Source organism: Sycon ciliatum, chromosome 10, assembly GCF_964019385.1.
Source record: "Sycon ciliatum chromosome 10, ocSycCili1.1, whole genome shotgun sequence".
Lineage (NCBI taxonomy): Eukaryota > Metazoa > Porifera > Calcarea > Leucosolenida > Sycettidae > Sycon > Sycon ciliatum.
The window spans coordinates 21,031,922-21,047,453 of record NC_088652.1 but is presented as its reverse complement, the minus strand read 5'-3'; the positions used below and the strand labels follow the sequence as shown (position 1 = coordinate 21,047,453).

At 51.3% G+C, this 15,532-nt stretch overlaps 1 protein-coding gene across 1 annotated transcript; it reads left to right on the top strand.

The window, feature by feature from the left end:
- Nucleotides 1-2,450: 2,450 nt before the first annotated feature.
- On the top strand, nucleotides 2,451-15,049 carry LOC135826113 (uncharacterized). Its single transcript, XM_065338750.1, has 2 exons — nucleotides 2,451-13,308; nucleotides 13,785-15,049. The coding sequence occupies exon 1, from the start codon at nucleotides 2,451-2,453 to the stop codon at nucleotides 13,272-13,274; it is 10,824 nt and encodes a 3,607-aa protein (XP_065194822.1). The 3' UTR covers nucleotides 13,275-13,308; nucleotides 13,785-15,049.
- Nucleotides 15,050-15,532: the final 483 nt, after the last annotated feature.

The following is a 15,532-nucleotide window of genomic DNA, read 5'->3' as shown; positions in this document are numbered from 1 at the left end:
GCGTGCGAAACCGGAGATCCAGGCAGAGAACTGTCACTGGAGGAATGACTTGAAATGACTTCCCATTCAGGAGCAGGTTCGGATAATATCGCAAGTGCAGGAACATTTCCACCCGGCAGCGGCTGCGACGGACCTTTGGACGGCTCTTCAACGCGAGCTCTCTTATCTACCGGTCCACTGAAAAACGACCTGATGTCAGACCCTTTCCTCTTCATCGCATATCTGAAGGTAACCCTTTGGCTACACGCGAAGTAGAGAGAGAGAGAGAGAGAGAGAGAGAGAGAGAGAGAGCGTTTAATCTCTGACAAGTGAAAAAGAAAAAGGAAGGACGAAGCCGACAGCACCGTGCACCGTACAGGACTTCAGCCCAACGCGATTGCTGCACTTGCTGCACTTTGTACCAGGCCCTCCATTTTTGGCACGTTTTTCACATGTTTGAAGTGCGGCCGTGTCCTCAGGCCGCAGTGCGTACAGTAGTTGTACACAGCGTGCTGACCAGTGCGTGACACCGGACGGATAAGTACCCAGCACACGAAATATCAAGGAAGTGTGAATACTGTCTGCATGAGAGAGGGGTGTAAAATGCATCCAATAAATTGATAGGTAAAGGTGAGAACTATTTCATCCACTCCCGAGTCACTGGTACGAAGGGTGACAAGGGAACCCTGGAGCCTCCATAGGGTTCTTGGGAAGGTTCCAGTGTCGTCGTGATAAAAAAACATTTCAACTTAATGTCGTATCCGGATATGGGTGTCTGTCGTCGAAGACCTGGGGGGAGGGGGGGGGGGGGGCAGCCTCCTAGCCTAGATGGTTCATATTTTCCATTGTATGATAGGATATGCACAGTTGAGTCACTGTGTATACATTGGTATGCTGGGCTTGGTGAAATTCTAGCCTGGTCGTTCTTCAGCGCCCGGCAGTACTGTCGTGTATGAACGCTGTCCTGATTGCATTATTCTTTGCCTATTGTGTATGTGATAATCTGCAGGGTAGCAGCGAGTAGTCACGGCAAACTGAGAAGATTCTTCAGCACTACTGGCAAAGTAGCTCAACGGCTCATTCCTGACGGTGAAACGAGCTCAAGGAACCTATCTGTGGTGCTTCTCTGAATGGACAGACAGGGGCAGAGGTGGCCAGGAGAGCTGCACAGGAGGGCTATCAAGGAGAGCCATCCACAGGCTGTAGTGATCAGGACGCCACCTTGAGGCCCGACTGGGACAACAGCCGGGCACGTTGCCCAGAAAACAGCAGCCTAGAGGGGTCCTGCTGCGTGGATATCTGAGGGCAGCACCACAGACAGCCCCTGGAACACACTCGTACGGGGTACACAAACACACCGGCTCACCGCCAGGGACAGCACCAGCCAGGTCACTGCCAGGCACAGCACCAGCCAGGTCACTGCCAGGGACAGCATCAGCCAGGTCACTTCCAGGGACAGCACCAGCCAGGTCACTGCCAGGCACAGCACCAGCAAAGTCACTGCCAGGCACAGCACCAGCCAGGTCACTGCCAGGGACAGCACCAGCCAGGTCACTGCCAGGGACAGCACCAGCCAGGTCACTGCCAGGGACATCACCAGCCAGATCACTGCCAGGGGCAGCACCAGCCAGGTCACTGCCGGGGACAGCACCAGCCAGGTCACTGCCAGGGACAGCACCAGCCAGGTCACTGCCAGGCACAGCACCAGCCAGGTCACTGCCGGGGACAGCACCAGCCAGGTCACTGCCAGGGACAGCACCAGCCAGGTCACTGCCAGGGACATCACCAGCCAGGTCACTGCCAGGGACAGCACCAGCCAGGTCACTGCCAGGCACAGCACCAGCCAGGTCACTGCCAGGCACAGCACCCGGGACACTGCCAGGGAACCACATCTGGGTCAATACCAGGTCATCACCTAGACTAACACCCAGGTCAACACCCAGGTCAATACCCCAGTCATCACCCAGGCTAACACCCAGGTCATCAACCAGGTCAACTACGAGGTCAACACCCACGTCAATACCCCAGTTATCACCCAGGTCAACAACCAGGTCATCAACCAGGTCAATACCCCGGTTATCACAATTGACATCGACCAGAGAACTTTCCAGAGAGACACCGGAGGACCCAGGACAAAACCCAACATACTGACCCAGGAAGCATACCCACGGCAGCCTCGCGCAATATTACAAGGCACTGATTTGGGAAACTGCCAGAAACGAAAAAACCACCCAATACAACATACGCATTGAACTGAGCAGTGTACGACAGCGTCGAAACTTCTCACATCTGCATTACACCGATCACAACGAAGGGTTTTTGATGCTGAGGAGGCCGAATGCCGAGCTAAAGACTCTGTCTACTACTAATTGATGGCTACTTGGTGACTTGACATCACCTGTCATCAAGGCTTACAGGAACGGGCCTTGCAAGTGATACAGAAGCACTGGCACTGACTTTGCACTGCTGCAATGCTTCCACAGCAACACCAGCCAATGCAACGGCAGAGGCGTGATCAAGAAGAGAACGGACGGCACCAGCAGCACCAACCGCATCATCATCCACAGCAGCCACAGCAGCAGCAGCAGCCGCAGCAGCACCAGCAGCACCAGCGGCAGCAACAACAGCAGGGACAGCAGCCGCGACAGCAGCAACAACAGCAGGGACAGCGGCGGGGACAGCGGCGGCGGAGACAACGACGGCGTCAGGGCCAGCTTACCACAGCATTAGACGAAAACCATGCTGTTCCGGGTTCTGCACATTTCGGTCAGCATCCGTGCGAATGGATAGGCTCTGAAGAAGCCATCAACACCGTTTTTCTACCTCGCCATCTGCCAGACCATCGTGCAGAGAGCACTGAGGATCCACTGGAATGCAACTATGGAGAGAGACAGGTGTTGAGTGCGTTTGCAGACATCAACGCCGACATTCTGCCTGCTAAAACCACAGGTATGCTCTATGCATGGAATGATTCATTCCGGCCCAGCACTGATCAACTTTGCAGGACATGGCAGAACTTGGCAGTCAACGAGCGATTGCCCGTCTATCTACCGGCACAAAATGCAGCGCTGACATTCGCCGTGCTGGAAGACAACCTTGTGGAAGTCAGCGGTTACGACATCCAAGCTGCAGCAGAGACGGTGGTATCCGCGAAAGGCCCTTTGCTCACTGAACAACCACGACTCTCAATTGTCTTACCAAAGGAGCATGCATTCTCACAGACAATGGCTGAGCAAATCTGCTGTCTTCAACGGCATGTCTTCCCTGATGCCATGGCAACAACTGAACGTCGTCACACAGTATTGAAGGAGAATCGTGAAGTCATCAGCTCAAAGTACGTCTTTGAATGGCTCTTCTCCGCAATGGTGGCCCTACAGGAATCAGACGCGCCAGACTCGACTGTTGTTGCCGTGCAGAAGAAAGTGAGGGATGTGGTGATGTTTCCCAGAAGCCATGACTCCAGCATGCTCCCATGGCGTCGCAATCCAACATGGTTTGCTGTGAAGTATATTCTTCATGCCACTCTGGTCAAGGACCGTGGGTTTGTGACCGGAACGGTCCTGTACAAGACCGCTATGTTGCGATTCATGACACAATTCCTCCTCTCCAACTCACCGCCAGGGAGCAGTAAAGGCCACAACAGCAAGGCCAAGGATGGCAGCAACAGCAGCAGCCGCACCGGTAGTGGTGCCAGCAGCCATGGCAGCAGCAACAGCAGCAGGCGCACCGGTAGTGGTGCCAGCAGCCATGGCAACAGCATCAGCGGTAGTGGTGCCAGCAGCCACAGCAACCCCGGCAGCAGCAGTATCAGCACGGACATGCTGCATCAGATGCTATGCAAAGTCAGCAATCGCATCCACAAACTGTCATGTCTACTGGAGACTGCAGACCTGCCAGATGGTATGCTTGAGATGTGTTTGCGACAGATCAGTGTTTCCATGACAACTGTCACCAACATAAGTTCTACACTGGGTGCTGATTGGAAAAAGCACTGTGCATCACTGGAGTCCACAGCTAAATTGGATACCATTGCAGCTGCTCCAGTTGATGAGCAGTCAACTGTTCTGTCCCTGAGTGCATCGCGTGCCAGGATCTCCAACCTGCTTGGAGACAACACCCCTAAGGTTGACATTATCCAGGGAGCAATGGACCAGCATGGTGATGGCAGTGACTTGTCAATGGCAGGCATCAGCTCCCCTGAAGGCAGTCACATTGGTCTACATGCCTTTGAAGAACAGATACTCAGGCGGTGGCAGCAGCGGAAACTGCAACCAATGTCGACGGCAGACTGTCTCAGCAACATGATGAGCTACAAGAGTGCAACGTCTGAGGTCTATGACGAGTCGGATGCGATAGCCCAAAGCCGTCGTCTCCTAGTGGCCTCCGTTCTCATGGCAATGTGTGACATGTCAGCGACATCTGATCATCCGTTGCTTCTACAGCACAAAACTGATGTGAACATGGAACCGCTACGCAACATCCTGACAACCACGCCGCTGGAGATGGAAATTCTACACGAGGTGGAAGCATACTACCGTGGTCGTTCTCTCAACGCAACACAGGAAACTGGGCCACTGCAACCCGGTGTGACCCCTGACTTGTGGGATGTTGCCAGCGACTCTCTCTCCGTGCGATACTTCAATACGCAACCCAAGATGGAAGAACGTCTTGAGCAATTAATCATCCAAGATGAACGGAAGGAGGAGGTGCACACACAGTCTGTCCAGAACGCCTTGAGGAAGATGAGTGAGGATGAGCGGCGGTTTAGCAGAATGAGCTGTGATTACAAATACGAATGGAATAGCGACTACACGGTGCGAAAAAAAAATCACTATTATTGGCACTGCGACAAGTGTACGCTGGATAGAGAACTGGATGGAAGAACGCATCAGATCTTCGAGCGTCTTCTTCCTCCGGAGCAGCCGTACAGGAAAGCCGCTGTGTTTGAGCTGTGTATTCCCAGCAATATCAGCAGCTGGCGAGATTGCACTCTCGTTTTCAATGAGGACTTTCTCTTGTCTGTCTCTTTCAAGGAAGACACACCGTCTTCAAAAGAGGAATGGGTCCGACGCTTATCCGGCTCATCAGCCAACAGACAGGTGACGCTCGGTAGCACAAATGTGCCTTTCCTGAAAGCTCACTACTCTCAAAACAAGAAACTACGGAATGAACGCTTGCAGGAGTTTGTGAAGCCGTGCAACATGAACTGCACCCTGGCTAAGGGCAACAAGGTGATGCAGGTTCCACGTTGTCATAACGATGACATACGCAAAACCTGCACTCTTGACCACAGCAATGGCCAGCTGCAGCAATACATCGATGTGACCACGCACCAGCAGAGTGATGTCATCGCCAAACAGAATGTCTGCCCGGAATTCTTCAGCCTGCGCGAGTTCATCACATTCGGCAGTGTGCGTGCTGGACAGCGTCTTCAGTGGTACAACATACTACGGGGTATTCACCAGCGAACACTGCTACTACATCGTGTGCAGGTTGTACAGCTTATTGCACAGAGTGTATGGCAGGCAGAGTCCAATGAGGAACAAACCATACTTCGTGATGCCCATCATCCCTGTCAGGATACCGCTTTCGTGGCAGAGTTCAGCCGTGAACTGCGCACAGTACTCGGCAGTGTCAAGGGCAACTGGGCCAACTATTGGTCTTTGTGTAGCGTTGTTCTACTGGCTAACCGCTTGCTAAGCTTGTACTTGACACATGCATGTGCTGGGCCAGAACAGACTACCATCTCCGCACTGTACACCATCTTAGCGGAATGTCGCCAGGAAGCTGTGATATGGCTGGATAAAATTCGTGCCCTGATGGAGCAAGTCAAGGATGATTCAGCCGGTAAGCTGCAAGAGGCTGCTGCTCACATTGCCACGTTTGGTACGTTGACCTATCAACACAGCGTTGATCTGGACGGACACGACGTGAAAGCACTGTTCAACTGGCTGAAGTTCGTCACTGACCTCCATGCTAACACAGTGCTGAATCAAAGTCGAGCTCAGGGCTTCTTGGATCATCTTACTAAGCAAACATTACGTATTGCATTCAACAACCACTCCTCCTTCATCGCGATCATCAAGGACAGGATGAATAGCGAAGGCAGAAATCCAGAATTCGAGAACTTCATCTCAGACTTCTACATGCTTGGCAGATCTGCTTCAAGCTATGGAATCCATGATGAGGATCAGCTCTGGATCAGCTGTAAGTGGAAGCATGGAAATGAAGAGGAGTTTGTTCAATTTGACCTGCGAGAAGGCAAATGTTGGATCAACGGATTGCCGCCGGGAAGATTGTCAACAGACATCACCAGGTCGGAATTGTTCAGTCGACATTTCAAGGCAACCGTCTTTGTCGTCATGTCCTGCACCAGTCCACAGGGTCAGATAGCGCAGGCAACAGGTGCCTTGGCAGCATGCTCAGTGGACAACATTGGCAATGACTCATCACCGGAGCAAGTTGGACCATTCCTGTTTGCAAGTCATAATCGCCTTGGCAACCAACAGCTGTGCGTGTATGAATGCCGTGATGATGGTCGCAATTTGTTGCTGCTTGATCCGTCCTGGTTCTCAGATGGCAATGCCTTTGACCTACCAGCGCTGATGGTGGATGAACACAGCTTTTGGTTAGATATCCACACTCACGAGATCTACCTACGCCCAGTGTACTTCAGGGACAAGAACTTTGCTGACATAGACTGTTGTGAGTACATTCTTAACTTCAGCAATGGTCGACTGTGCGTTTGTGACGGTGCATCCGTCGGTGTGTCCCCAGCATCCACTCTGCTCAGTCTAACATCCTCAGTTGGTGAAACAGTACTGGAAGTGATGCTGCGCATTGAACTTGCCAAGTACATTGAAATCTGGTTGGATGCGAAGGGGACGGTTCGTATCCGTTTGCCGCGTCTTGGTTTGTCATTCTTCATCTGCAATGAAGCAGACGGATCGGTGGTGTTGAAAAGCGGTGACTACATTGGCTGGAGTGTGGATAGTGATCAAAGTCTTGGCGGTACTCTACTCGGCCTGTCAACCGGCTTAGTTCTGGTGTCTAACAAGAGTGAGAAATCCGAGCAGCGCTGTTTACTCTTACCACATGGTCTACCAGTGTATGGATCTGCTGCTGATGAGTCTACAAACCAGCACGTAATTGTCAAAATCAAACTTGAGAAATTGTATGAGCCAAGGATGTTCCGTTTTGCCATCCGACCCGACCTGCAGCAATTGAAAGCTCCAGACAGCCGCTGTGCCTGGTTCTACCTGTCTTTGTTGCACGCCATGACATCATGCGTACAGCCAGACCCATTCACTGAAATGACTGGTATGGAAATGGCCATTCTTATACTCCAGTCAGCACGTTGTTGGTCATGTGATCCACTTGATGATACATCCTTACTGTGGTTGTACCACACTGCACAACTATCACCATCTCGTCACTATTACCCTGAGCACATGGAAGTGATGCAAACTGTCCAATGGCCAGCTCATCTACCATCGTATTGTGCAAGCGATGCGTATGTTCTATTGGTGGACAAGATCATCAGCAACACGGAGACTGTCTCATTTCTTCACACTCAGGGTACATCGGAAGCGCGGGAGAAGCAACTGAAGGACATAGACGATCTTTCAAAGAGGCCTCTGAACAAGATGAGCTACACATGGAGTCGTAATAACCTGCCATTACTAGCTCGCCTTCAAGAAGACAATGATGTGGCTTGTGCTTCTCACAAACCAGCATTTGACCATGTTCCAGCTCTGCACACAGAAACATGGGAAGCAACATGGAGGCTGATAAGTAGAAGTGGATCAGCTATGGCGTTCACAGCAGACAGCATTGATGAAGAACTACGTACACCGGCTAACGACCGTATGGATGGCGAACAGAAAGAATTCCGAGAATACATCGACCGTTTGTCTCTTTTGACTTGCAAGAGCTGGTCAGGAATTGATTTGTGCAGTGACTTTATAGCACTTCATGAACACATTGACAGCTGTAAGGAATCTGTGGCTGAGCGTATTCGACTGGCACTCATGTTTTCATTATGGACGTACCAAGGCAAGCAGAGTAGACTTTCCTTGCACATGCTGGCAGCTCTTGCAAACTCTCGCGAGACAACAGAGCCTCCCGGACTGCGTCAGTTCCCATCGCCGCATGCTATCCAGCCACCTGCCTCACACGTCTTCACGGCCAAAATTAAATCTTTTGAGGATTTCTGCTCGTCCCAAGGTCTGGACAAACCCAGTGCCCATGACAGCAGTGGAACAGTGAGGCGCTACCGGGAACGACGCAGTCAGCTTGAGCAGCGGTATGACTCAGATACGGCAACGCTGACCGGCTGCATTAGCCAGGACGTTGTGTTTTCCGGAAGTCTACTTAGCAATGGTCCTTACTCAGGTACCTACCAGATGACTTCTCCCGCTTCACTACCAATGGACTTTCAAGTGTCACAAGAGCGCTTGTTCGAACGTGGATACAAGTATCGCAATGATTTTGCCGCTCGCCTCACGCACGCCAACTCCTCCAAGGTCCTGCATCGCTACGCAGAGCTTATGTCTGCCTCGGTGCAGGTGATGGAGGTGACGACACCGCCTGCCGTGTTGAACTGCTTGGAACCTGACTCACAGGAACGCCATCAAGATTACTGTAGACTGCTTAGTATCACGATGCCGCCGGCCCCGTATAGCCAAGACCGCAGTAGTAGCAGTACAGGTACAGCACCCGGGCCGGCTGCCATCAAACAGAACCGGCAGCCACACAGGGATGGCGCCAACGAGCTGATGGAAGTTGAACGGCTTCGAGAGCAGCTCCAAACCATGCAACAGACATCAAGAGGACAACGCAATCCGATCATCGATGATTTCTCCCACGATCTGAAAAAGAGCCTCCAGGATCTACGGCAACATCCATTGCCAAGGGTGGAGGCCAGTGGCAAGCGTGACAATGACCAGTTTTTCTTCCAAAGCCTGAGACACAAGGAGAAGTTGCATGACAAGACAAGGAAGCAAGTGCAGCGTGCCGTGGACAGCAGCTATGCTAGGCTCGATTCCCAGAAAGCCATGCACTCATGCGGCCTGCTACTGCGCTGTCTCCCGCTGGCTTTGCTGCCACATCTGCTGAGCAGGGTCCCGACAGTGCCAGGCCTTCTCAACATCACCATTGATCAGATCACAAGAAAGTGCATCGTGCACTGGGCAGTGGATATGGTGAATGTCCAGCGGTGGTCGCGCCTGATTCGTCTTCACAAGAACGACCAACTGGACATGTTGCAAAGAGAGCTATCGAATGAGCCGCACGCAAATTGGGCACCGCTGCATCACGTGGAGTGGCTTCTTTTTGAGTTAGAGAATGATGCGTGCATCTGGAAGAGACAAGTTGATGTGGCCGTGCAAATGATGAACCCTTCAAGTTGCTTCGGCATGGAGCAGCAAGTACACCAAGGCGAGCAGCTATACGAACAGCAGCAGCAGCAGCAACAACAGCAGCAGCAGCAACAGCAACAGCAGCAGCAGCAGCAGCAACAGCAACAGCAGCGGCAGCAGCAGCAGCATCATCATGATATCAAGCTTGAAGAGAAGGCACAGAATCAACTGCATGCTGTGATGCAGTTGAACATGGGCGAAGGCAAGACTAGTGTCATTTTACCAATCATTGCAGCTGAACTTGCGGACAGCGAGTCATTGGTCAGAATCATCGTCTTGACTTCACTTCACAACACCAATATCAATCAGCTTGTCTTCAAACTCGGTGGACTGCTCAACCATCGTGTCTACTCCCTCCCGTTTCGACGTGACATCCCACTGAGTGAGGATGACGCTGGCAGACTGAGGGATTTCTTGCAGGTTGCTAGGCAACGGTGTGATGTCATGGTGACGGTCCGTGAGCACTTGTTGTCATTGCAGATCAAGCATCAGGAAGCCTGCTTTAAACGCAACACCGAACTAGCAAGGATATTAAGCAATCTGATGAACGATCTGCATGTGTATGCGCGTGACATCATTGACGAAGCGGACGAAGTTCTGCATCATCGTTTTCAGCTCATCTACCCACTCGGTGACTCTTCACCACCAGATGGCAAGGAGCTGCGTTGGGATGTGGCTGAACTTGTGTTGGAAGCTGTGAAAGTCTGCATGCCTGCGATGAAAGACAGGTTCAAGGAAGCCGTCACCTACACAAGCAAGCAGGCGCATGAGTTTCCGTTTGTGCGCGTCCACGATTCCCCTGAGCAAGACCCGCTGTACAAGGCGCTTTGTGAAGCACTGGTAGACTACATATTTAGTGGCCGGGGGCGTTTGACAAAGCCCGACTTCATGAATGCATTGACAAAGGCTACACCCGAGCAAAGAAAGCAGCTGAAACAGCTACTACAAACTCACAACCTTTCGAAAATTGGTGCAGATATGTTCCGCAGCATGCCCGATAAGATGACATTGACAATGCTAATTCTGCGTGGTCTCCTGGCTAGCGGTGTCCTGTTGCTTGCACTGAAGAAGAGATATCGCGTTGAGTACGGTTTAATGTCCACCACTCAACGCGCAGTGTCCAGCAGCAGCAGCAGCAGCAGCAGTGGCAACAACAGTGGCTCTGGCAGCAGCGATAGCAGCAGCGGCAACAGCAGCGGCAACAGTGGCAGTAACAGACCCTCTGGGAGCAGCGGCAGCAGTGGCTCTGGGAGCAGTGAAAGTAGCAGCGGAAGCAGCAGCAGCAGCAACAGCAACCCTGTTGGTAATCGCCTGATCCGAATGGCCGTGCCGTTCCGTGCCAAAGATGTGGCGGCAGAGCGTACCGAGTTTGGACATCCGGATGTTGCAATTGTTCTCACTCTGCTCAGTTACTATCAACACGGCCTGACTGATGGTCAAATCAATACGGTCTTAGACAAGTTGGATCACAGGGCAGCCAAGAAAGAAATCTACAACTCATGGGTGAATGTTGCTGACGGTAACTCAGTGGATGAAAGCATACGAGAGTTTGACAGCATAAATCGCCAGGATCCCCTGCAGATGAATAATCTGGTGTATCCGTTTCTGCGCTATCACATGGATGCCATCAACTTCTTCGTCAATCTTACCATTTTCCCCAGCGAGGCAAAGGAGTTTCCCCGGAAGCTGATAGCCAATGGTTGGTCAATGACATCGAGCAGTCGAGAGCGGTGTGTGACGGGTTTTAGTGGAACAAACGACACCCGTCATTTGCTGCCAGGCTCCACAAAGCAACAGGACCTGCCACAGTTGAAGCATACCAATGCATACGTGTGCAGCCTCTTACTGAGAAAGTGTAACAATCGCTACAATGTCCTGCCAGAAGACTGTAACGGACGCGCTCTGCTCACTGCTATTACCGAGACATCATCTGGATGGAGACCGGCTACAACAATACCACCATTAGCAACAGCAACAGCCAGCACCACCGTGATATCACCCAATGAAGCATCATCAGCCAATACAACGGGTACAGTGCAGCCGAGAGCAGCAGAAGACGTACGGCGGAGAGAAGACACAGCAATGAAAGCAGGGTTGTCACCAACAGCAGCAACAACAGCAGCAGCAGCAGCAGTTGAACCTGAAGGCATGGTGACAGGAGCCCTGAAGAACAAATCTCCACAAAAATCAAGAGCAGTGAAAGCAGGTCCGATCAACACTATTATCGACGCAGGTGCAGTTGTGCTGGATTTGAGCAATGAAGAGTTTGCAAAGCAATGGCTCAAGCAGCGCACTGACAAAGAAGCAGTTATCTACTTTGACACGGCTAATCAATTACGTGTGCTAGACCGTCGTAGTCACATTGCATGTAAACTGGAACTGAGTCCCTACGCCAGCAATCTAAGTGAATGTATCGTCTACTTGGATCATGCTCATTGCAGAGGTACCGATCTTCAAATGGTCGATGGAACCAGAGCGGCAGTCACTCTGGGAAAGAACCTTCGTCGAGATGAGTTTGTACAGGCATGCATGCGTATGCGACGCTTGCGAAGCACACACTCGGTCAGCTTCTGGGCTCCACCAGAAATCGACCGTCAGATCCGGCAGCGTTGCAGGCTTTCTCCGGCATCTGATGTTGAGCACAAGCATGTTGTACTGTGGTGTTTTCACAACAGTATTTCAGCAACAGAGGATAGTTTCTACTCTTGGGCCAGTCAGGGTCTTGCTCATCTACACACTGAGAATGCTCTAGAACCGTGCCGAGCAGCTGATGTATCCGATGACGTCATTAGGGGGACCGGTAAAGAGTGCAGCTTACAAGACCGTCTAGAGCTATGTGAGATGTATGGTCAAGTCCGGAGCTTGCAATCAATAGCTGACATAGTGGCACAGCGAGGCAAGTCACTGCAAGGTGCGGGGGAGATTGTGGAGCGCTGCACTCAACTCGTGCCGCACAAACGTCGCTACGCCCAGGAGCTAGACGAGGAACAGGAGAGGGAGCTCGAGCAGGAGATAGAGGAAGAACGCGAGCGAGAACTCCCACCGCCGAAGAAGCCCGTAGAGGAATTCCTCTTGCCGTACTTGAAGATAATGGCTGTACATGGCAGGTTGGTGAGTCAGCTCGGCCCTAACGATCTCACTCCAGTTTGGCGTTGCTTTGAAGGGACGCAGCTTCCACTCACTAAGTTCCAATCGGCAGTGAGCAGCAGGCTGTGGAACTGTAATGCACAACTACATGCAACACAGTCGTTTCGTAGAACCGTTGAAGATGCAGATGTGCTGAGCAACATGGATGACTTCCTCAGACCAGTGGAGTGGGTCCTGCTGGTCAATCACCCGGAGAGCGCTACAATCGTACTGATCAGCCCATTTCAGGCCAACGAGCTTTCCAAGATTCACCGAAAAAATCCTGGCAACTGGAGCAGATCGTCATCTCTGTTGATGTACGCTAGTCTGGGAAACAAGATGCAATCAATCATGTCCGATTGGCGGTGTACGTTGGCTGGTGAAGCACTTTCTCCGCTGCCACGACTACCAGTGTCGCTACGACGACTGTTTGGAGAGATCCTCTGCTTCTCTGGTGGACTGTTCTGGGGACGAGATCGTGCGGAGATGCTGGCCAACATGTCCGCCATTGCCGACGTGTTTAGTTTATCTCCTGCACCTGACAGTGGCAGCAAAGAGACCGTCAGACATATCAAGAGTGAGCGCGAGCTTGGTGGTGATGTTGTCGACCCGCTGGAGTTCCTACGCCACGTCATGTCGGCACTGCGCTCGGCCGAGAGCCTGGAGCGCAGTGAAATGGGAATGCTGGTGCTGCGCTCCGCCTGGCCAGCCCTGCCAGAGATAGACCTATGCTGCCAGAGTCTCCGCTAGCATCCTGTGCAGCTGTTCTGAACGGGAGTTCGTGGTACGTATGCAGTACGTATGTTGCATTATTACATAGCAGACTCAGCGGCCGGAGGACAACTGATACTCGGGTCTACCCAACAGTATGCTTATAAACACTTAGGGCCACAAGCATAAACAAATTTAGCGCCACATCTGGTGTAAGGTATGGGGAGAAAGCTGGCGCGGGCCAAGGCGCGACAGTAGAAGTGCCAGGAGGGTGGCAGGCAACAGGCAGGTGTGAGCATGAAACGGATTTATGTTGTACTTGAAGTATTATTATGTACGCCAGGGGCGTTGGAAGGTATTTTACGCTGTTCACGTCAGCTCTCTCTCTCTCTCTCTCTCTCTCTCTCTCTCTCTCTCTCTCTCTCTCTCTCTCTCTCTGTCTCTCTCTCTCTCTGTCTCTCTCTCTCTGTCTCTCTCTCTCTCTCTCTCTCTCTCTCTCTCTCTCTCTCTCTCTCTCTCTCTCCCTCTCTCTTTCTGCTTCCCTTGCAGCTAAGGAAGAGACAGGAGAATCACCCTGCCATCAACTGTTCTGCTTGCTGCCCTGCTTGCGGGACACGCCAGGGCAGTGTGTCTGCAGGGTAACATGAGGTACAGTCACCGTTGTCCCATTCTTGCCCACATCAGTTCTGTCAAAATAATCAGTTTTGATTGTGTTACTGCATACTGGCCTGCACAATTCAGCATCCATCACGTACCGTTCAGAGTGTGGCGATGTCTATGAGTATGTCTATGAGTATGTCTATGAGTACGTCTATGCGAATACACTCTTGCCACCGACATGCACAATGTATATCGTAACTTTTAATCGTTCTTCGCAGTTTCGATTTGTATTGCTTGTGCTCTTTGGAATTTATCTTGCCCATTGTTTGCTTCATGAGGCCTGTATCTGCACATGTCTTTTCTTTTTTAAAGATTTTGCTGCCAATTTCAAGTCTACCTTTTCCAAATTGTCCTTTCTCCCCCCCCCCCCCCCCGGAACACCGGCACCACTGCCATTCCTGCGGCTCCTACTTGTGTGTACATTAACTGGCATCCAATGGATCACTACCTCTCCTCCCCCCCCCCCCCCCCACACACACAAACACAGCAACACATATATACTTGCGCACAAGCAAGTAGTTGGTCGACATGCCAGCCTATCCCACCTTGACTGAGTATGCTCACAAACCTACATGTATGCAGGTACCCCCCCCCCCCCCTTATGTGGATGCATGTACACAAACACAAATACACACACCGCCGTGCATATAGTGGTTGCCCTACTAGCATTCTTACCAATGTCAGATGCCAGCAGCGGTTGCACAACTACACATTGCTGTTGAAGATCTTACCCGCAGTTTTCTCTTGCCAACACACCCTCAACTAGTGATCCACATAATATCATTATCTTGGCCGTTGTGTATTATCCATGATGTCATTGTGTATTATCCATGAGGTCATTGTGTATTATCCATGAGGTCATTGTGTGCTCATGCATGAGGTCATTGTGTGCACATGCATGTTTCATGTCTACATGATCTCGTTTTCGTTCAACTCGAGCGCTTTTCTGCATTGCCTCTCATTACTTTGTGCATGGCCATCCACTGATTTCGCTTTCTAGCCCAGGTTATGAACTTATGATATACATGCCCTGCGCGCCTTGCCGCGGTGCCCTGGTACTTGTACTGTAGCTCATTTCGAGTCTTTTGACATCCTGGCAGTCTGGTGTAGGTCTTTTAATTTTATCAATTTACGTTGTGCTTTCAGTAAATTCAGCTCTCTCAGTGACAACCTCTGGCTGTGCAGTGTAAATGATGATGACTCCCCACCCCACCCCACCCCAACACCACACCCCAACACACACACGAGACAAAATACCCGTGTAAAACCAGTGTGTTCGTCCCCGAAGGAACTCACGATAGCTGCCCGACGTAATCACAGAGTGCAGAATTCAGAATACAGAATTCAAAATTCAGAATACAGAATGAAGAATGTAGAATTCAGAATAGAGTGCACAATACAGAATACAGAAAGCAGAATTCAGAATTCAGAATACAGAATGCAGAATACAGAATGTAGAATTCAGAATAATAAAGTGCAGAATACAGAAAACAGAATGCAGGGTTCAGACCGTGATACTGATGGTTGATGCAAACACTGCACATCCTATGATGCACAGTGGCGGAAGCTGCCATCATGTGACATGCTGTGCAGTTCTATAAGAAATAGAGTAAACTCTCACCCGCCATGGGTAAATG